The sequence below is a fragment of the Mustela nigripes genome, chromosome 16 (genome assembly GCF_022355385.1).
Source record: "Mustela nigripes isolate SB6536 chromosome 16, MUSNIG.SB6536, whole genome shotgun sequence".
NCBI classification, from domain to species: domain Eukaryota; kingdom Metazoa; phylum Chordata; class Mammalia; order Carnivora; family Mustelidae; genus Mustela; species Mustela nigripes.
Genome location: NC_081572.1, coordinates 49,698,722 through 49,722,294, shown reverse-complemented (window position 1 = coordinate 49,722,294; position 23,573 = coordinate 49,698,722). Strand labels below are relative to the sequence as shown.

Here is a 23,573-nt window from a genome sequence, read left to right as displayed (position 1 = left end):
CGGCCTTCCCGAGAGCTTAGGGAGGGAGGAGGGCTTGAAGCGGGTGACGTGAGCGGCGCGGGGCTGCTGCTGCTGAAAGCGAATGCAGGGTGGCCTCCAGGCTCTCAGCTTCTTCTCTGGGTCAAGTCAGCCACGGTTGCGGCTTTGCTTGAGCCAAGGTGAGCAAGGGGAGCGCTGAACCTGTTCGCACCTCTATTCTGGAACTTGAACGTCCTCTGCGTACTGTTAGGTTTTCTGCCTTTTCACGCAAAAGGGGATAGTGCTTAACTGTAATCAGAGTTTCCTTTTCAGTATGTGGACCAATGGTATTCAGTGAACTGCACCATCACTTCAAATAAAGAAAATGTAACAGTGGCTGCAGAGCTCTCCTTGAATCAGTCTCAGCAGGTACTTGAGATGGCGAATGCTTCAGATTTGATTGTTCTGCTGCTCATGTGCATCGGCTCTCTGTCCGAGAAAAGTTAATAGCATCTCAAATGTAACATGTCCAAAACAGGTGTCTCGATTCACCTTTTGCCCCAATCTGTTCTTTACACAGTTACTTGGGGTAATATACTAGGGTAAGTGACTGTAGTTACTTAACTTAGGAGATAGCTGTGACTCCTTCCTTTCTTACATCCCCACATCTATTCCAGCCCCAAGCCCCATCATTCCACCTCCAAAAGATGTTATAAATCCATTCACTTCTCTCCATCTCCACTGCTACTGTTGTAGTTCAGGCCACCATCTCTTGCCCAGGCCGTTGCAGTAAGCTGTTTTTTCCTCCTGTCTCTGCTCTTGCCACGCCTTCTACAAATCTTTATTCACATAACAGCTATTTTAAGTAAACATTGTGCCATGGCTCTGAAAACAAAAAAGTTACATTTGAAGGCACCCCAAGTAAAACACATATTTTTTCAATGGCCTGCAAGGCACTGCATGATCTAGTCTCTGCTTCTTCAACTTTATCTCCTAGTACTCGGCTCTTTCCCACTTTGTATACTCCAGCTATTCTGTCCTTTCTGTTTCTCCAATATTATTCTGGCCACAGGATCTTTGCCTCTGCTCTCCCTTCTCCCACTGTTCTTCCCCCGTATCTTCATGTGCATGGTTTCTTATATTTAGCTCCGATGTTACCTTCTTAGAGAGGCATTTCCTGGTCACTCATTCTAAAGTGGGCATTAGGATGAAGTTTAACTCCTCACAGTGATCCAGGTAAGAATGATGATATCTGAACTGAAGGAGTAGCAATGAAGAATGGAGAAAAGGGACAGACGTGAGGAAAGAAAAAAAAAAAAAAGAATTGTCAAGAACTGAATTGGGGCTGGTGAGTGAGGCTGTGACATGAGGTAAAGTGTATAGGAAAAGAAATTGGGGAATGATTGTAGGTTTCTTGCTTTGGTAACTTTGTGATTGCCAAGACAGCTAACTAGACAAAGGAATACAGGAGAAGGAACACGTTTAAAGGAAAAGATACTGTTCAAAAAAAGTAAGTCTATGTCTAAAATATGTTTTTATCTACCCTCCATCTCACAGTTACCAAGAGGTGTAAATGAACTGCAGATCCTTGGTGAAATCTATTTCAACAAATCTCTATATGAGGGGCTGAATGCAGAGAACCACAGAACTGAGGTAATCCCTGGCTATTTTCTGGTTTTCTGAGCAGTGTTCTGGGGAAAACTATGCCTAGCCTTCGAGTCTCTGTACAGGTAGCTCTTCCTGTTTTCAGTCTTGCCACCTCTGATTTTGACTCTACCACCATCTGCCTCTGGAACCTTGAATTAGTCAGCTTCTGCCTCAGTGTTTCCATCTTTGAAATGGCAATTGAATAAGAGGACTAAGCCAAAATAACTATGCTCTAATCAACAGCTATGTGTACTTTGATTTGAAAAATATATCTTTAAAATATGCTAAGTGAGAAATTATTATCTTTTGTATACATTGACAGCCTTCCTAGTGTACAGTGTCAGTGTTTATATTAACCAGTTACTCAGGAATGTGTAATTCTTTTATAAATTTTAAATAGGAGAACTCTTGGGATTTCTTTTGCAAAAGTGTGACCACAAATCACACTTTGATGTCTGTGACTGTGAGCTAAATAATCTTGTTCACACTTAAACTAGATGTGGTTAATTGTCAGCTGGCAGCAGTGACTAACTTGAGAGATAATCCATCTGTGGGCTCGTTGGTCAGGCATGATTATTACTGGAGGGAATGTCAAGAGAGTGACATTGGATTTCTAAATATTAGATCCTCTGATTTCTTTTCTGGAAGAGGAAAAAGGAACAATTCTCCAGACATGTCAGAAATAACATTTCCTTTTTATTTTTAAGTATTTCTAATACAGAAAATTATATGGAGGAAAGAATCGCTCCATTATCCCACTGCCCAGTTTAAAAAAAACAAACAAACCAGCAAGAAAATCCAAGCCTCACAGAAAAATATCAAATGTAAAATAATGGTTCCTCACCCCACCATGTCCCTAATTTCTTCACAAAGAGTGTTACGATTAACAGTTTCGTATATGCACATATTTATAAATAATTTATTTACCTCTCTTAGTGATGCATTTATTTCTGTACATAGATTCCCAATAATTATTTTCCTTCCTTTAAATTCAGCATCCTAAGCAAAGTATTAAGTTGTTACTGACAATAAGCACATAAGGTAGCGTGAACCTATGAGTATAAATAGCTATGTATCCAAGTGCATTTTATCTGCAAGTAAGGGAAGACTTCCACTAATGTACCATAAAGGCATCTGTTATTTGTCTGGTCAAGGACCTGGCTCCTTTGGATCTTGTGCCCTACCATCTGTGTTGGTGCCACCTTCCCTTGTAGCCAGCACAAAGATGCCACCTTTCCCAGTGCTGTTTCTTCATATGGCAGGATACAAAGTAGGAAGCAAGAGATCAGTAGATGCAAAAGGAATTTTTCTAAGTGTGTCTTCCCTTTTCAGGGAGGGAAATTTTCCTAAAAACTCCCAGGAACTATTTCTATACATCTTTTCAGTGAGAACTGGCTCTGATGTCAGTCACTGGCAAAGGGGAATAGCTCTGTCATGATTAGCTTAGACCAGTGATGATTTCTGAATAGAAATTAAAAGGAGAGAATGGTTGTTGGGTAGACCACATCAGTGTTTGACTACAAGCACTAGTATTCTGTGTCCTGTTTCTCTCTCCATCTTAACCAGGGTAGCTTTATGTCAAATTTGGAACTTGTGGGTTTAGAAGAGGAAAGGGGGAAGAGACTTTGAGAAAGAGGAGCATTTCTTCTACTGAAATCTGTCCCGTTACATCACTATGACCTTGGGACTTGTTTCATTACATTCCTAAACCCAGATTCTCAAGTCCTTCCCCACTGCCCTCCACTTCACTCTTCCATAGAAGAAAAACCAGCTTTCTTCTTTTTCTTCCTCCCTCTCTGTTGCTTTGCTCCCTCCCTATTTGCAAGGCCCAGAACTTACTCCTATTAACCTCAGCTACATGTGAATTACATAGTTACCTGGAGGGTCAACTATAGGAAGTAACCGGCATTTATAACTTAATTGGAAGAGGCTTTAAAGGTGAATTTGTTCAGGGGTACCTGAGTGGTTGAGTTAGTTGAGCATTCAGCTCTTGGTTTCAGCTCAGGTCATGATCTCAGGGTCAAGGGATGGCACCCCTCATCAGTCTCTGTGCTCAGCACAGAGTCCACTAAAGATTCTCTCCCTCTTCCTCTGCCTTTCCCTGCTTGCATAAGTGCATACTTGAACACGCACAGAAATAAAAAAAATCTTAAAGGTAAATTTGTCCACCTTTCCAACTCATGTAGAAATGATTGCCAAAGGCCTCCTGACCTTGGTGCCTAAACATGTGCATGAAAGGAGCTCAGTGTTTTGGGCAGGCAGAGAAGTCTTGGTGGCCCTCTGGCCCCACTTAAGTCCTGGGAAGCTCTGGCCATGGGAAGGCCATAACTGAGTCTCACTTGGGAAGCAGTGTCCCCTGAGCTTTTCAGGTGAGTCCTGTTAATGAGAAGAGGGCTTAGACTCCTAAAATTAAGACAGCCTTTAGACAACAATGCTGGGAGTTGGCTTCTGATAGAAGAACTCTGTAAGTATATCTGACTCTTGAACAACACGAGGGTTAGTGGTGTCAACTCCCCTCATAGTCAAAAACCCATGTATAACTTTTAACTCCCCCAGAACTTTACTAATAGGATACTGTGAACCAGAAGCCTTATTATATTAAATACTCTGTTCTTATAATAAAGTAAGCTAGAGAAAAGAAAATGTTAAGAAAATCATAAAAGATACATTTACAGTACTGTGTTTATCCAAAAAAATCTGCATATAAGCAGACCTATACAGTTCAAACCCGTGTTGTCGAAGGGTCAGCTGGAGTGTACATGGGGGCCCTTTTGCATTTATTATCATGTCTTTGAGGTAACATACACTTTAGTTTGGTGACGAGCAGACCAGTGTCTCTGTGATATATTTCATGTGGGATTTGTGCAAGGTCAAAAGAGCTGTCAGAACAGAGTTGAAAAGGACATAGAGATTATTTGAAATCAGTCATCATTTTGAAGAAGAGCTTGGGGCTCAAGGACACAGAGTGGCATAGCTGGTGTAGAACTGATTTTCTATCTTTCAGTGTCCTCTAAAACCTAGAGATTGTAATTCTCTGAGACTTCTGTTAAAACTGTCAAAGAATCCTTAACAGATCTCCTGACAGAACAAAATAATTGGAAGTATTTTGTTCCTTAGATAATTTTATTGTGCTGTTGTTGGTGTGTTTTTTCCATCCAGTGTTTGTTCCCTTTGCTTTTCCTGGATTCTTTTCGTGTACCTAGTTCAGAGATTCTTTCGTCAGCCATGCCAGTCTACTAATGAGCTCATCAAAGGCATTCATCATTTCTCTTACAGTGTTTTTTTAAAAAATCTCTAGTATATCTTTTGGTTCTTTTCTTTCCTTCTTTCTTTCTGTCTGTCTTTCTGTCTTGTTCTTTCCTGGGGTTTCCATCGCTGCTTAATTACCTCTCTGTTCTTTGTCTTTGTTCTTACGTGCGGTCTACTTTATCCATTAGAGCCCTTACCATATTAATCATAGTCGTTTTAAATTTCAGGTCCGATAATTCAAATATCCTTTCTCTGTCTGGCTTTGATGCTTGCTTTGTGTCTTCAAATTGTATTTTTTGTATGTTTTATAATTTTTTTCTTTTCTTTTTTTTTCTGATAATTTTTTCTTGATAGCTGGACATGATGTACCAGGTAAAAAGAACTGCTGTAAATAGGTCTTTACTAATGTGGTGAGGTGTGGGGAGGGGAAGTGCTCTACTATTCTATGATTAGGTTTCAGTCTTTTAGTGAACCTATGCCTCTGGGCTGTGAACTTCACAAGTATTTCTCATTTTTTTTCAACCCCCTTAGATGGGACAGGAGGATCCCTAGAATGGGCTTGAGTTGGGTATTTCCCTTACCCCAGGTTAGTTAGGCCCTGGTAATACCTTAGCAGGTTAGGCTCTAATTAACTAGTTTCCCCTGAGGGTAGGCCAGACAGAGTGCTCTGGCCTATTTCAAAATGATTCCTTTTCTTCTCCCCTTGCCAGAAGCACAAAGGGATTTTTCTTTTTTTTTTTCTTTTCTTCTATTTTTTTTTTTTTTTAAGATTTTATTTATTTATTTGACAGAGAGAAATCACAACTAGATGGAGAGGCAGGCATAGAGAGAGGAGGAAGCAGGCCCCTGCTGAGCAGAGAGCCTGATACGGGACTCGATCCCAGGACCCTGAGATCATGACCCCAGCCGAAGGCAGCGGCTCAACCCACTGAGCCACCCAGGCACCCCAGGGATTTTTCTCCAGTATTTACTGTAGGAACCTGGTAAAGCTCCTGGAAGAAAGCCTTATAGTATTGTGGGGGCTCCATTATGACTGGGTTCCCTTGGGTTTTTAACTCTGAGAGTTGTCAGTATTGAGCTTCTTATAATTCATTGATTACAGATCAGATTTTCATACACCAGCACTGGGAAGACTCTACTCCCTATATTTGTCTTTCTCCCTTACCAGTCTTAGAGGCAGCAGTTTGCCAAGTGTCTTCCCTCTCTTAGAAACTCAAGAGTTGTTGATTTTTCAGTCTGTTCAGCTTTGTACTTGTTAGTATGGGGTGGTGCCCATCATGCACTCCACATGCAGGATCAGAAACTGGAAGTCTCTTTAGATAATTTTAGATGATGCAATCAAGAAATGTTTAGCTTTTCGTTTTACTGTCAGCCTCGGTCAATATACAGAATGTTGCCAAGTTCTATTTTGTTCCTTAAAATAACATGTAGAGTTTTATTCTCATCTCCTTTAGCAGACTTATTGGATGATCTCCTTGTCTTGTTCCAGATCACAGTCATCTTCCTGAAAGAGGAGCGTTATTTGCCTGTCTTCGTTATCATTATTATAAGCAGTGGTTGTGGCCTTCTGGCTTTGACTCTGATTATAATCATCCTATTCCAGGTCAGTTCTACTCGTGTGAAATATCAGAGTACAGAGAGATTTTCTTAAAACATATATGATCATTACCCTACTTAAATCCTTTACTTTCCTTCCCCTGTTTTAACATTCAAACTTTTTTGCTGCTTTCATGACTCTCACTCTGTGGCCTCTGCCCCTCTCCACCCTTAAGTCTCACTTTTTCCTCTGAACACATGGAACAGTAAGTTTGTGTTTCTGTGCTTGCTGTCTATACTGCTATCCCTCCACACCAATGCCTTTCCCCACTTTTCCACCTTGTTCACACTCTTCCTTAAATCTCAGCCCAGAGATTCCTCAGTCTCTAAGCTGAGTTATATGCTTTTCCTGTGAACATGCTGTTTTCTGGAAACCCTTCCAAGTGGCAGGCATCACACTGTATTTTAATTATTTTTGTTCCTACTAGGTTGTGAGTTTTTTTTTTTTAAGACTTTTTTATTTTTAAGCAATCTTTACACCCAGCATGAGGCTCAAACTTACAGCCCTGAGATCGAGAGTCACTAAGCCAGCCAAGTGCTCCTAGACTGTGAGTTTCTTGATGTAGGAGGCCATACTATCCATAGTAGGCTGCATATTTTTACGTAAATAAGATGCATTACAGCCAAAACTATAATACTTCTAGAATTAGTTAAGTTAAAAAGGTTAAGGAGTTTGGAGACATAAGAGGAAAGTGATTTTTCACTTCTGACTGGAGAATGGGTACCAGAAAAGGCTTGTGGAAAGGCAGCATTTAAGATGGATCTTGTACAGATGTAGTGGAAAGAAGGGGTACATGTATCCCAATGTTCATAGCAGCAAGGTCCTCAATAGCTAAACTGTGGAAGGAGCCGAGATGTCCTTCAGCAGATGAATGGATAAAGAGGATATGGTCCATATATACATTGGAATATTATTCAGCCATCAGAAAGGATGAATACCTATCATTTACATCAACGTGGATGGAACTGAAGGGCGTCGTGCTAGGTAAAATAAGTCAGTCAGAGAAACGTAGTTATTGTATGGTTGCACTCATATGTGGAACATAGGAATAGTGAAGAGGACCATAGGGGAAGGGAGGGGAAAGTGAATGGGAAGAAATCAGAGAGGGAGACAAATGACGAGAGACTCTTGACTCCAGGAAACAAACTGAAGGTCACAGAAGGGAGGAGGTGGGGGGTGGGGTAACTGAGTGATGGGCATTAAGGAGGGGACCTGCTGTGATGAGCCCTGGGTATTATATGCCCCTAATGAATCACGGAACACTACATCAAGAACTAATGATGTACTATATGTTAGTTAACTGAATTTAAATTAAAAAATTTTTTAAAAATATAATAGTTCCTGATTTAAAGGAAAAAAAGAAAAAAATACCAGATCCTGAAGGATCACATAATCAGGGAGAGATTCAGAGGAGGCATGAAAAGCAGAGGAGTATAGGAGCTATTTTGGCAACAACTAGATAATGGTTTTCTGAAACAAGTGGGTATCTTAGGTCTGTAATGGGACTTCCCCTTGTTTGTTTTAGTGTGGCTTTTTTAAAAGAAAATACCAAAACCTGAACTTGGAGAACATAAGGAAGACTCAACTGAAATCAGAAAATCTGCTCACAGAAGACGATTAGGACCAGCTTCCTCATTTTTGGGGAAAGAACATCAACCAGTCTTCTGTCATTTTTTTTTTTTTAAGGATGATCTAGAGTAGAATCTAACAAATTGTTTGAGGAATATTGTTTTTTAACCATACATTGTACCAAAAGTGCTTGTATGTTTTGCAGAAAATAAACTTGGGAAATATCTAATATTAAATAAAATTAAACTGTTTTCTTTACAGACGTGCCTTTAATACAGAAATATACTTTGTGATTTTTTTCCCCAAGAGAAGGTATAGCAATTTCCAACCTTATTTGCCTAAGAATGCTTTTTCTTGGCATTTCTATTAATGTTTCCCAATGTGGTCTTCTACAAAGTACATCTTGGGGGACAGTGGTCAGAAGCTTTTCCTAGTCTAGCATTTTCAAGATCCTAAGATGTTGTCTATTATTTCAAATCAGGCCATGAAAAGCACCACCTGTAACAAATGTAAAAAGTAGAAAAAAAAGTCACCAAAACAGGAACTAGGGAGGTGAAGAGAAAACCAAGACTTTGTTCTGTAGTTTCATTTCTGTTATATGTATGAGTATATCTATTTAAATAATGCACTGTGCTAATCCTTACCCAGCTTCCTGCTTAGCGAATTGCTTAGGAGACTTTTGTTGCTCAGTAAATACTGTCACTAGGAGAGAGCACTCTTCCACAGGAGGAGATGGAACTGGCCTGAGAGTTGGGAGCACAGATTAGGGCCTTGTTACAGGCTGACTTTGTTCTTAGTATCTTATTTTATCTTTATGCCCTATGTTAAAACTTGACTCATCTCCATACTCTTAACCCTACAGTGGAGAAATCTTTCTTTTCATGTATCATAAAAGTTATCGCATAAAAATTAAATCAGTATATAATGTACAAAGTGATCCTTATCTTTAATTCAGATGCTTTCATTATTTCTTTTAAATTTTATTTTTTTTTCTGAAATGTATATGTGTATAAGGTATGAATTAGGGACTGGATTTTGTTTTTTCATTTTTCATTTTGTTTGTTTTCTCCCAGAAGCATGACTAACTTTCCACCTCCTTTGCTTTTCTACACTCCTATATCACAGGGGTTAAAAGACTAAACATTTCCTCCCTTGCAGGTGGGTTTCTAGTTTAGGTTTTGGCAGTGAGAGGCACTTGCCATAAGACTGGAAGGTGGAAAGATAGAGAAGTCTTTCTTTTGGCTGTGGCCTCCAGCAGTGGTGGCAGCTTCCTGCAACTCCTGACCTCTGGGTCATACCAACTCTCCTGTTTTTATTTTCTAGCCCTCCTGACAAATTTGAAACCTAACTCTCTCTATTAAATCCCTTTCTGCTTGAAATACCTAGAGTGGTTTCTGTTTTGTTATTGACCTTGAGTCTCATTATAAGATTTCCAATGAATAATAGTTGTCCCTATGTCATTTATTGAAATGGTCATTAATGTGAAATTCTGCTGTTACTCCTTGTGAAATTCATATATATACATATAAATTTTGGAAACTTAATTTTGTTTCACTGATCTGTTTGTTCTTGTACCAGTACCACAATTGAAGGAACATTTTCTAGCATTTTGCAAATGATAAATTCAAAAGAGCACAAAGGTGTCTAAAAAAGGAAAAGTAAGTCTCCCTTTCCTCTCCACCCCCAATTTCTTTCCAAATGCAACCACTGTTAAGAAATTTTTAGCTGTTCCTTTAAAAATATTTCCTGTGAGGGCGCCTGGGTGGCTCAGTGGGTTAAAGCCTCTGCCTTCGGCTCAGGTCATGATCCCAAAGTCCTGGGATCAAGCCCCACATTGGGCTCTCTGCTCAGCAGGGAGCCTTGTTCCCCCTGTCTCTCTCTGCCTGATTGTGATCTCTGTCTGTCAAATAAAGAAATAAAATCTTTAAAAAAAAATTCCTATGAATATACCAACATAAACTTACTTTCTCTCTTCTCTAGATATATTTAGATATATCTAAATATATATCTAAATATATCTAATATATCTAAATATAACTAAATATATCTACATATATCTCTCTAGACATATATATATATATATGTTTAGAAATATAAATATATAAATGGAATTACATTGTATGTAGTGTGTAGTGTCCCACCTCCTGCTTTTTCATCTAGTAGATTCTAGGTACCTTTTAATAGCAATATCTGCAGATATATCCCAATCTTTTTGTTTTGTTTTGTTTGTGTTTGTTTTTGTTTTTAATTTTATTTATTTATTTGACAGAGATCACAAGTGGGCAGAGAGGCAGGCAGAGAGAGAGGGGGAAGCAGGCTTCCTGCTGAGCAGAGAGCCCGATGCGGGGCTTGATCCCAGGACCCTGGGATCATGACCTGAGCCAAAGGCAGCGGCCCAACCCACTGAGCCACCCAGGCGCCCCATACCCCAATCTTTTTAACAGTTCTATAATACACTATGTTGTATTTACTTAACAATTAAAAAACTTAAAAAAAATTAAACTTAAAAAAATTTTAAAAAAGCTTAACAAAGTGGATATTTAGGTTGTTTCTGTTTCCTTTTTTTATTACAAAGAAAGGGTATGATGAACTTCTCTAAACATGTATCTGGTCTTGTTTGCTTTTCCAGTATATTGATGGGTAAGTTCCTAGCACAATTATTGGCTCAGAGATTATGTGCATTTGAAATTTCGATAGATGAAATAAGTCACAGGAATGAAAAGCACAGAATGGGGATTATAGTCAATGGTATTGTAATAGCATCATATGGTGACAGATGGTAGCTACACTTGGGGTGAGCAAAGCACAACGTGTGGAGTTGTTGAATCACTATGTTGTATACCCAAAACTAATGGAACATCATCTGTCAACCTCCAAAAAATTTTTGCCAGTTTATACCTGCACTTAGAGCATATGAAGTGCCACTGTATACCTTGCCTCCACTATATACCTTGCTATCACTGGACACCATCAAACTTTTAACTATTTTGCTAACCTGATCATTGTGAAAAATGGTGTCCTGTTTTTGATACCAGTTTTAATCCATATAACTTTGCAGTAAATTTTGATACCTGATAGGACATTTTCATTCTTAAGAAAAGTTACTGATTATATTTTTTCAGATAATTCTTAGTATCTGTGAAAGATAAGATTAAAGATCGGATTAAAATAAAGCCTTTTGATCTAAGGATTAAATTAAGGATTTTAGTTTAAGTGTACAGATTAGGTTGGGAAGAATTGCTTTCTTTACAGTATCCTAATCAGAAATATGACATTTCCCCACTTGCTGAGATTTCTTTCTTTCCTATTTTTTTTTTTTTAAAGATTTGTCAGCATGCCTGGGTGGCTCAGTTGGTTAAGCATCTGCCTTCAGCTCATGTCACAATCCCAGGGTTCTGGGATCAAGTCCCACATCAGTCTTTCTGCTCAACAGGGAGTCTGCTTCTTCCTCTCCCCAACCCCTCTGCTCATGCATGAGCTCTCTCTATCTCTCTCAAATAAATCAATGAAATCTTTTAAAATACATTTATTTGTCAGAGAGAGAGTGCGCACAAGCAGGGGGAACGGCAGGCAGAAGGAGACGCAGGCTCCTCGATAAGCAGGGAGCCTGATGTGGAACTGCATCCCAGGACTCTGAGTCGAAGGCAAATGCTTAACCAACTGAGCCACCCAGGCGTCCCCTGAACTTTGTTTTTTAATAGATTTTTAGTTGATTCTCTTGGATTTTCAAAGGAGAAAATCCTATCCGGAAATAATGGTGATTTGGATTCTTTTTATATTTATACTCTTTTCACCCTTATGTCTTTGACTAGAAGTTGTAGAGCTCTGAGAAGTTAATGGGATTGCTCTGTGTACCTCCACTGCCTGCCTCACAGCCTGCCCATGACCTGACTTTCTGCTATCCTGCCTTTGGGCAGTTTCTGGGGCTTGGTTGGAAAACCCATCCACTTCTCATGGAGCCTATTATTTTACCTGTGTTAAATCACTAGGCTCTTTGGCATGATCAACTTTTCTGTTGATTTGATTCCAGCTGCTTCACTTCTTTCAGGAATTCCTTCATATTTATAGTCCCTTTATTATATCATTCTCTCTTTCCAGTGCTACAGCCCTACATACATATATATATATAAAATTTTATTTATTTATTTGACAGAGATCACAAGCAGGCAGAGAGGCAGGCAGAGAGAGACAGGGGGAACAAGGCTCCCTGCTGAGCAGAGAGCCCAATGTGGGGCTTGATCCCAGGACTCTGGGATCATGACCTGAGCCGAAGGCAGAGGCTTTAACCCACTGAGCCACCCAGGCGCCCCCTTCCTTATATTTCTTGAGTTATTTCAGAGGATATGCCTTTGAAGGCAAAAAAAGAGGTAAGTTTGCTTCAATATTTCTCTGTTGTTGGGCTTAGAAGTTTCATCCAAATTTTCTGCGTTAAAGGTGACTTAGAGCCCTTGCTTTTATAGTTTTTTATTACAAATAAGACCCTACTCTTATTATAACAGTCAAGCCCAATACTGTGTACCTATGATCTAGTGACTGACAGCGGTGCTGATCTGATTGGAGTTAAGCCAATGCAAGTGTAGTTAAGAGACTACATAAGGAACCAGTCTGAGAAGGGAAGAGACTTATAAGGAGACATGATTAGATTTTATAGATTCATGTACTATAGCTTGGGCCAAGGCCTTGTCTTTATTCTGAAAGATGCCTTTCTAGGGCCAGGCATTTTCCATTTCCTGTTCACCCTCCTCTGCCTGGGAATAGGAAGTGCCAAAACTTGTATAGATCTAAGGACAGTGGGTCATGACCACTGTCCTGACCAGATAAGGACCAACATGAGGTCAGCTTGACACCAGCATGGGGAAAATGCTCTTTGTGATTTCTCTGTTTTCATTTCCCCTATTATAGTCTTAATGAGTACAGATTCAAATAACCTTTTTCTCTTGTGATAACATCGGAACTTTGGATTTGGTTGTTGGAGGGATGACATCAAGCAGATGTGAAAACCTAAATCTGCCAACTGTTTAGGCCTAATTAAGTTTTGAGAAAGGGATGCTTCTTTTTTTTTTATAATTTTTTTAATTTTTTATAAACATATAATATATTTTTATCCCCAGGGGTACAGGTCTGTGAATCGCCAGGTTTACACACTTCACAGCACTCACCATAGCACCTACCCTCCCCAATGTCCATAACCCCACCCCCCTTCTCCCAACTCCCCTCCCCCCAGCAGCCCTCAGTTTGTTTTGTGAGATTAAGAATCACTTATGGTTTGTCTCCCTCCCAATCCCATCTTGTTTCATTTATTCTTCTCCTACCCCCTTAACTCCCCATGTTGCATCTCCACTTCCTCATATCAGGGAGAGCATATGATAGTTGTCTTTCTCCGATTGACTTATTTCGCTAAGCATGATACCCTCTAGTTACATCCACGTCGTCGCAATTGGCAAGATTTCATTTCTTTTGATGGCTGCATAGTATTCCATTGTGTATATATACCACTTCTTCTTTGTCCATTCATCTGTTGATGGACATCTAGGTTCTTTCCATAGTTTGGCTATTGTAGATATTGCTGCTATAAACATTCAGGTGCACGTGCCCCTTCGGATCAGTACGTTTGTATCTTTAGGGTAAATACCCAGTAGTGCAATTGCTGGGTCATAGGGTAGCTCTATTTTCAACATTTTGAGGAACCTCCATGCTGTTTTCCAGAGTGGTTGCACCAGTTTGCATTCCCACCAACAGTGTAGGAGGGATCCCCTTTGAGAAAGGGATGCTTCTTATGGCCAACCCCAGCAGCCTTATGTTATCCACAAATGGCGTATGCTCTGTGTACATCTCTTCCCCTGCAAGTAGGGATATTCATTTAAGATCAGGATCTAGGTATTTTTGGGTCTCCTAGCTATAATTAGTAATGAGAAATCTTGTAATAGTGCCAGAAGTCTACCATTTTTTTTTAAAGATTTTATTTTTAAGTAATCTCTCTACCTAGCATGGAGCCCAAACCACAACACTGAGAACAAGAGTTGCGTGCTCTACCAACTGAGCCAGCCAGCCCTGTCATTACTTTAAGAACTGATTTAGTAAATGGAATCAAGGGAAACATTGAATCAGTTTAGGAAGAGTAGTTCCAATATCAGAGTTCAGGAAGTAGCTGGATAATTGTCTTAATAGACAATTCCAAACTTTAGTTAACTCATTTGATTGATTAATAGAAGGATATTTTGAAAAGTACATAAATAATAAGACTCTGATAGTAAGATCAGAATAAAAAGTGAAAAATTGGGGCACCAGGGTGGCATAGTCTGTTAAGCGTCAGACTCTTGGTTTCAGCTCAGGTAGTGATCTCAGGGTTGTGAAGCCCCCCTCGGACTCTGCTCTCAGCAGTGGAATCTGCTGGAGATTTTCTCTCCGTTTCCCTCTGCTCCTCCTGAGCATGCCTCCTCTTTCTCAAATAGATAAATCTTAAAAAAATAAAAAATGGTGAAAAATTGCCTTTGTCACACACGGCCCCATCCAAGCCTCTCCTCAGAAGCTGGGATGAACTGGTTTAGCATACATCCCTCCAGGCTTTATTCTGTGCATTTGTAAATATTCATGTATATACAGATAGTATATAGTTTTGGGGTTTTGTTTTCTTTTACATAAATAGAATAAGATATTCTGCCATTTGTGACCATTTTCAAGGAACCAGTGTCAGAAAAAGTGCTGCTGCCAAATGTGGGTGAAGTGGATAGGGAGAGGTGACACTTTCAGATAATGTGTCTTTGGGGGAATTAATAACTTAAATTTGCATAGCTCTTTACAGCTTTTAAAGAGGCTCTTTCAACTTCTTCCAAAAGTGCAATTAAAGACATTTTTGTAATTGCTATACGGTGCCAAAGAGATTTCTAAAAGGACTAAGCTATGTTACATGTTTAGCAGCATGGACATGTTCTGGGATCTCTTTTCATTTTAACTTCTTTGGTCGATGGGTGTATAATCACAGCTTTAGTTTACTTTCTTTGCTGGTAAGACCATGTATTTTCCCATGAACTAAGATGACTTCTTCCCCCACTCTCTGCTTTACTTTTTCTTTCTTGTCTAGTTAAAATGTGGCCCTGGTAGTTTCTCATTAGCTCTTCTGAACTGCACCATCTTCTGGGATAGAAGTAAAAGAAGTATTTCTCCCTCTGAACTCAGAAGCCTCTGGGCGAGTAAGGGTGATTTGACTCAGAATTGGAGCAATGTGACTTCCAGAATGGGGGAACTGAGTGATACAAATGTGCTGGTGGGTGTTAGGAAGCAGTAGTCCTTACTGGTGGTCTGTCCAAAAGAGAAACTCTTCCTAAGAACCACAAAGAAGCCAAGACCATGATGCCAACCTCCAGGAGAGCTCGCTGGAGGCTCTGCTCCTCCCTCTCCCTCTATCCTTAAAAGAGGATTCTGGGGCCCTATAGCCAGTCGAAGTCCTCAGGGCAGAGCTGGGAGGGAGGTGATTGAAGATGTGGTCCCTGGAGATGTCTCCTCTCCTGTCCAGGGCCTGGGAAAGGGGCCTGGACTCACCCTGCCTAGAGTGCTGGCAGATGTTCTTGGGATCTTGGCCTTGGTTTCTGGGTTTGACTAGTGTCCTACTCTGGGGTAACCTTTTTTCTCTTTAGAGCTGTGAGGTCAGAGATGAAGGTTGGAGCACTGGGGTGGGAGAAAACACTGCTGAACCATTTTGGTCCTGCAAACCTTGGAGATATCGAAGTCTAGGAAGAAGCTACCAGCCTAACTCCTGGCACTTTACACTGGGACTTGGGGGACTTTGCCCAGTGATGAACTCGCCCTGTGGATCAGCTAGCTAGTGAAGGACACTAATACCTCTAAGTCAGGGGTTTCTAACTTGTTTCTGTGTCATAGACCCCTCTGGTGAAACACAGGGACCACTTTTCAGACTTTTTCCCAACATCATACTATGAAGAGTTGAATCTAGTTTCTTCCATTAACATTTTACACTAGGCTCGCCTCATCACATATTTTCCCATCTATCCATCCATCAGCTTGTTTTTGAATATGTACAATAAAAGTTTACACATAACCAATTATATTGAAATATAATACTCAGACTATTTAAAAATTCTTGGGCACCTGGGTGGCTCAGTGGATTAAGCCGCTGCCTTCGGCTCGGGCCATGATCTCAGGGTCCTGGGATCGAGCCCCGCATCGGGCTCTCTGCTCAGCAGGGAGCCTGCTTCCCCCTCTGTCTCTGCCTGCCTCTCTACCTACTTGTGATCTCTCTCTCTGTCAAGTAAAATAAATAAAATCTTTAAAAAAAAAATAAAAATTCTTACGGAGATACATGTGTTTCTTTATTAAAGTGTTGAAGCATCAGGTCTAATATCTACCCTTCTTTCAAAGTAGTGATGAGCTTACAATGTATTTTGAGATATCTGCAATCATTGTAATGTGGAAAGGTAGCTGTAATTTCTATTGGTGCCAAGATACAGATATTGCTAACATTGCTATGGTTTGTTGCCTACATTCATAATTAAAGGAAATGTTAAATTTCAGTTAAAGAGCAGGAACAAAATATGTAACATTTTTCATCCAACTTCATAGACCTCCTACGTTATATGTTTTGGTCCATTTAAGAAAAGCAGTGTTTTGGGCTTTGTACATGTGCAGCTAATTTTAACGATCACTCTGTTTTAGCTCTGTTTTATGGAGGAAGAAACAACCCCACAGGTCTGGTATATAGCAGAGCTGTTGGAACAGCAGCAGATCTCCAAATCTAATGACTTTTCCCAGAATATCTTCCTGACAGACTTGGCAAGGCTACGGTGAAAGCCCTGGGTGAGTGGTGGTTTTCAGGCTTCACTGGGCACAAGAGGTACAGGTGGAGCTCAGCATTTCAGGTTCCTTAGCCTTGTCCACTAAAGGCTCTTGATGCTCTGGTCCAGCTCGGGCCCCCAAAATCTGCTTTTTTGGCAAGCAGTCTAGATGACTTTCATGCAAGAGTCACCCCCTAGAAGATACTAGTTGTGAGAACAGAGCTTGTTCATCTGATTATACTTTGTCCATGGATAGGCCTTAAGACAGACTTGGAATCTTGATGACGAAGAAGTTGCTTCAGGAGACAAATTTAACTTAATGCTCTGGCAGAATTATCTCTGAAATCTTCTATGAATACGCACACAAAAATAAAAGCTGAGTCACTCTGTCCTCAGAGACTTCAAATATTCAGGCTAATGGCCAGAGGCAGGGTGATCAGGAATCAGTCCTTCCTTCCTTCTTTCCTTCTTCCTTGTCCCCCCTCTCTTACCACTCCACAAGGCTCCATGACCACCTCCTTCATGAAGCCTGTTGTATAAAGAGTGCTAAAGCCTCTTCCTCCACTCAAAATCCTATATGACAGATATATACCCAATGGTAACTCCCTAAATTGTGCAGGTCCTGTCCTTCGGGAATTTAGAGAACTTGAGGGATTGATTCTGGAAGACTTCATGAAGGAGACAGACCCCTTGAAGCCATGGAGGACTGAGGGGAGACCAGCCGTGGGCAAAAGCTTGGAGGCTGGAAAATGAAGGATGCGGTAAAGCATGCGAGCCAATTCGGCTGAAGCAGAGTGTGTCTAATGGAGCTTGTGAGGCTGGAGAGCAGGTGGGGATGGTAATTGCAATAAAGAATAACTTAAGGAAGAGTTGTGTATAAGGAACTGTGGGAAGACACAACTACTCACAGTACGATTTTTATGCGAGGATTTCCTGCTCATTTTCATTTCGCTACTACTTTAGTTCTGTGAATTTGAGAACGGAGCAGAGTGGAGCGGATGGATATGAGGAATTTCATGAAGGTCTGTGGGAGAAAGCACTGTAGGGAGCAGGAGGAAGAACAAGATGAGCTTGCTCTAAGACATACCGTGGTAGAGTTGGTTGACTTGAATTTGAATCTTTATCCTTTTCGGTGCTCAGTGGACCAACATTTGAGTCTACTCTTTTTTTTTTTTCTTTTTTAAAGATTTTATTTATTTGACAGAGAGAGAGAGAGAGAGAGATCACAAGTAGGCAGAGAGGCAGGCAGAGAGAGAGAGGGGAGGAAGCAGGCTCCCTGCCAAGCAGAGAGCCTGATGTGGGACTTGATCCCACGACCTTGAGATCATGATCTGAGCCAAAGGCAGAGGCTTTATTTTTTTTTTTTCAAAGATTTTCTTTATTTATTTGACAGACAGCGATGACAAGTAGCCAGAGAGAGAGAGGAGGAAGCAGGCTCCCCGCCAAGCAGAGAGCCCAACGCGGGGCTCGATCCCAGGACCCTGGGATCACGACCTGAGTCGAAGGCAGAGACTTTAACCCACCAAGCAACCCAGGCGCCCCAAGTCTACTCTTTTAAGCACTTGATATCTGCACAGAGTTTTCCCCCAGGTTGCATTTTGAAAACTAAGTAATGAATAACAACGCATCAATTAAGATGGGTCATGGGAGCCACTGATGGACTCAAAAATGCTTCCCACAGAGAGGATCTTCCTTTTCCTGTTGACCATATTGAAATGACATTAATAATGCATCTGCTACTTCTTAAATGGACCAGTAATGTCTATTAACGGAATGTGTTTTCATAGCAGGATTATCAGAGCAAAAGAAAAAGGAGAAATTTGTGGGACCTTTTCTTTTTTAAAGATTTATTTATTTATTTTATTTGACAGACAGAGGTCACAAGTAGGCAGAGAGGCAGGCAGGGGTCGGGGTGGGGGAAAGCAGACTTGCTGCTGAGCAGAGAGCTCAATGCAGGGCTTGATCCCAGGACCCTGGGATCATGACCTGAGCTGAAGGCAGAGACTTTAACCCACTGAGCCACCCAGGCACCCCGTGGTTTGTGGGACCTTTTGTAAAACCCTTTCCACACCATGCCTTTCCCACTCCTGTCCCTTCTGTGCCATCCAGGAGACTTGGGACTCTGAAGAAAGGCCAGGTCTGCAGATGGTCCTCAAAGGCCTTTCTTACATTGCTGTGATCTCCTTTTGTGCTCCAGCATAGACTCAAATCTTCTACCTCTAGGCCCTGCATGATGAACCCTCCTCTCCTTGGTGGTGGGAAGCAGAAACACATTCACTATGTGTAAGTAATATCTGAACCTCCAAGAACCATATTATTTTATGGAATTTGTGAGGTTTTTAATGTCTCTTTGTCTTCCTTTAATTTCGGGGAGAACATTTTCTGGGTTTGTTAGTCTCCTCAGACTAAAGGAAAAGCTCTAATACTGGGAGAAGCCTTACTAGGGCTGGAGAGAAAAGGAGGAAACCATGTGTCTTTGGAGGCCGCAGGGTGACCGAGTGATACCTCCAGGCCTCTGATGGAAACACAGTAGTGCCACCCACCTGCAGCCAGCCCATGGTTTCCCTCCTAGAAACTCCTTCTCATCTCCTACAGAATGGGTTTTTCTTGATTAAAGGGGTGATTTCCTTGCAATTCTCCTGCCTCTAAGGTTCACTCTATTGCACTATGCTTCCTCCCTTATAATCTCTAAAATTCATAGGAGAAGGAAGAGAGAATGGTATGGGGAAAAGGTTGAAATCAGAGTCAGGAGGGCCTGAATTCCACTAACTAAAGAGTCTAACACATTTCTTTGGGGGGACACATGGAGGCTCTGCCTGTTTCAATTTTAACACCTGAGAATCTGCCATTTTTTTTTAAAGATTTACTTATTTATTCTTGAGAGAGAGAACATAAGTTGGGGGGTGGGTAGGAATAGAGGGAGAGGGAGAGAATCCTCAAGACTTCCCACTGAGCACAGAGCCTAACAGGGCTGGATCCCAGGACCTGGAGATCATGACCTGAGCCAAAATCAAGTCAGATACTCATCCAACTGAGCCACCCAAGCACCCTGAGGATCCATCATATTTTTAACTAGTGATTATCTCAGGACACAGAACAGACCAAGATGGCCACAGAAATGGGTTCAAACCACACAGAACAATAGGTTTAAAATGTTGGCAGGTCTTAGGAGTAAGTGAGATGAAAAACAAAGGAAAAAGGCCCTTTAGAAATTCATTTTCTAATTCCCCATCACTTTATTGCTGGTACCTTAGGTCACTGAGCTAGACAAAGTCTTGTGTACAAGATGAGAATAGACAAATTCACTCACTGCCAAGCCTTCTTTCAAGTGGACAACACTTATAATGGAGCATCATGTAGACACCTTTGGGAGAGGAGAGGGAAGGTATATGGTGGTGAGGCAGGGAGGGGTTTTGGCTACTCTGAAGACAGGCTATTCATCCCTAACCCCTGACAGGAAGTGAAGTTTCAAGGCACTCAGTCAGTTCTTGGCATGCCAGAGTGCTCTCTGCCCCAGCAGCAGTGGGAGCTCCCAAAGATGATGCCCATTCTCTTGAATGGCCCCTCACTCTGGTATGGCATCATGAAAGAGTCCGTTGTCCTTTGAGGAGCCCTCTATGGCTGGGCCTCAGTAGTGACTTCCCTCCACAGTAGCAGGGCAAATGTGTGAGCTCCACACTGTCATTCAGAAAAGCCCCGGGTTCTAGAAGACTGAGCCTTGAGTGGATGGCTGGGAGACCCAGGACTACCATAGCTTCTCAGGTGATCTAGGACCTTGTTCCATCAAATGCACAATAGGACTGAGAGTTACCTCTCTGGCTGGGTTCACAGAGTGAGTCACATGAGTTGATGTGGAAACTGTAAAGCACTGTGCTTACGGTGACAGTGGACATCATTGCTTGGGCTGCAGAACCAGATCACCTGGATTCAAATTCTGGCTCAGATGCTTACTAAGAGACACTTCTATCCTCTTAGGGAAATGTAAAGATAATGATTGTACCAACCATGTAGGCGTTATGGTTGTGATGATTAAATAAGCCAACAAACGGAATGCATCCAGAACAAGGCTGAGCAAGCAGTGGGTGCTGAGACACCCTTGCTGGGGAAGATCAGTGGAACAGGGACCTTGGGGGCTCTTAAGACTATGGCCATGGGGTTAGGTAGAAACTGGAGAACCTGTCACTCAAAAGCAACAGGCAATTTTCTTTCAAGTGGAGAATATGTCTTAGTTTTGGAAACATCCCTGACTTAGAATTTTATAAGGGAAATGTAAAAAGCCTAGGCCCCTTCTCCCACTTCAGGTGTATTGAGTGTCGAGCTGAACTTGTAGGGGTGGTGAGCCGTCCTCCCACGTGGAGGATTGCAGACCCTTGGGTTTGCAGTGTTCCAGAAGCATTTCACACAGTGTTTTGACCATGACCCCAGGAAGAAATACATTCCAAGTCATATGCACACACTATACTCCAAACAACAGTTTCATGAAACTGTGCCTACACTTGCTTCTTTAATAAGCACACGGATACTTCTCTCTCTCTTTCCCTTTCTCTCTTCCTCTTTTGAGCAGGGGATATGCTGTTTGTGACCCAGTATGTGGGTATCATGACCCACTGATGGGTCTGGACCTCGGAGTCCAAGAAGCTGTGCTATGAGGGAACCCACAGGAGGGGTCTGGCCTGACCCCAAGAGTGGCCCTTTCTCTTCCAGTTCTACCGCATGTGGCCCCTAAAGCTTTATGACAGTTCTATCAGAAACTGCAGCCTGGTCTTCGCTGAGTCATGGGGGGTTCAGGAAGGGCTGCCCATACTGCAAATAAGAGCAGAGCCCCTTCTCTAAAGCCAGAGCGGCAGTCGGGACGAACGACATACAGAGGACGGGGGGCTTTGCATTTCAGCCTTAGCAGCAGCACACAGTACGTACGTACTCATGGAGAGGCTGAGCAAGCAAGAACAGGGGTGAGTGCCCTGCACTGGGGCTAGCTGTGAGCTCTGACCAATGACCTGGGTCCTCAGTTACCCAACCCGAGAAATGAAGGCCTGTGTCTCTGGGGGTCTCACAGCAGAATAAATAGTCCAGGCCACAAAGCCTGGAAATCAGTTCGGGAAGTGGAGAGACCCATTGTGGCACCATCTTATATGCAGCTTATGCAAGGATAAGGGGCCCTGTGGGGGTGTTTTTCAGCCTCAAGCTCTTCTTCAAGCCAGATCTTGAGACCCTGAAAGGCTACTTTGCTCGTGGACTCAGTTCGATAGAATCTTCACAGGTGTGATGTCACTCCATTGAGGCTGCCTCTCCCCTGAGTACTGGAGAGCCACGTGAAAGGAGCGCTGAGGAAGAGGCTGGTGGGAGAGTGAGGAAGTGAGGTCGGTGACAATTCCCAAACCTTCCCCCCAGGACGATACCAGCTTCTAAAATCCCCAGTCATGACTGGGACAGGACGGCAGCTCCAAATCCCTCCCTGTTTAAAAAATCGGAGCTGAGTTTGTTCACACACTTGACAAATATGTATTGAGTTAATATATGGCAGATACAGCAGAGGACATCAGACACAGATGTCCAAAGGCAAGGTCCCCATGCTCCAAGAGCTTATGGTCTTAGCAGTGGACACAGTCAATAAGTAAACCAGATCCTAGGCAAGAATGACAAGTGTTTTCAGGGAATAAGAAGGGGAAACAGGGGGTGCCTGGGTGGCTCAGTGGATTAAGCATCTGCCTTTTGGCTCGGGTCATGGTCCCGGGGTCCTGGGATCGAGCCCCACATCATGCTCTCTGCTCAGCGGGGAGCCTGCTTCTCCCTCTCCCTCTGCATGTCTCACTGCTTGGGCTCTCTCTCTCAAATGAATAAATAAAATCTTAAAAAAAAAAAAAAGAAGGGGAAACGGGGTAGAAAGTGACTGGGGTAGGGGACCACTTTTGGTGGGATGGTAATAAGAATACACCTTTTGAGGAAACGGTGTTTGAATTTGAAGAAAAGGTTTAAAGATCTGTGCTTCCCAAACGACAGTTTGAGAGCAAAATACAGATCCCCAGGCTCCATCCTAGACTTAGGGAATGAAAATATCAGAGGCAGGGCACAGGGATTTGCATTTTGCCTCCAAATGATTCCCATGCACACTAAAGCTGGACACCCACTGCCCTGTAGCCTTTACTTTTAGAGAGAGTCACCTTGGTGAACTTTCAGGACCCTTCCAAGCCCTGGAGACTGTGGTTCAGGGAAGGGAAGGTGTGTGAAGGGCCAGCGCAGAGAGGAGCAGGACTGCTTCTGCCTTTCTGTGGCTGTCCTATGTTCTAAAACCGATCTAAAACTCCATCCCAGTGCCCACTCTTAATTTCACCTGTTGTGAGGAGGGGTGTGGTCTTAGCACCCTAGACTAGGCCCATCTCTTGCTCTGGGAAGGTTTCAGACAGTTGGTTTGAACTCTCTCCAAGCATACTTTGTGATTCTGCCTGCATCTTGGCACCCCCAGCCCATCTGTCTATTCTAGGTACCCTGTGAGTTCTTCATGCTGTGGGTGCTGGGACCTGCTTGGCAACTGACTCCCTGGGAGCGTCTGGTTTTAAGTAACAGCAGCTGCTCCCGGAGCAACACCCACTTAATCACAGAGGACACAGGAGCCATGGGTCAGGCAAGTCTTCAGACTCCCTCAGCCTGTGTGGTGAGAATCAGGGTCCCCCCAGAGAGCAGGAAAAATCAAACCCAGGGTGCCTGCCTGCAAATGCTCTCTACCCCCTTCACTTCCTACGCCTTAAGTCCCTCTTCCCCTGGCC

At 42.2% G+C, this 23,573-nt stretch overlaps 1 protein-coding gene across 1 annotated transcript in view; it reads left to right on the top strand.

Annotated features, from left to right (window-relative positions):
• Positions 1 to 8,278, top strand: part of ITGAE (integrin subunit alpha E) — a 63,956-nt gene extending 55,678 nt beyond the window's left edge. Inside the window, exons 28-31 of the mRNA XM_059378507.1 lie at positions 292 to 387; positions 1,516 to 1,611; positions 6,344 to 6,457; positions 7,977 to 8,278. Of these exons, the coding sequence (XP_059234490.1) occupies positions 292 to 387; positions 1,516 to 1,611; positions 6,344 to 6,457; positions 7,977 to 8,072 (402 nt within the window). The 3' untranslated portion in view covers positions 8,073 to 8,278. The remainder of the gene's footprint in view (positions 1 to 291; positions 388 to 1,515; positions 1,612 to 6,343; positions 6,458 to 7,976) is intronic.
• The last annotated feature ends 15,295 nt before the right edge of the window (positions 8,279 to 23,573 follow it).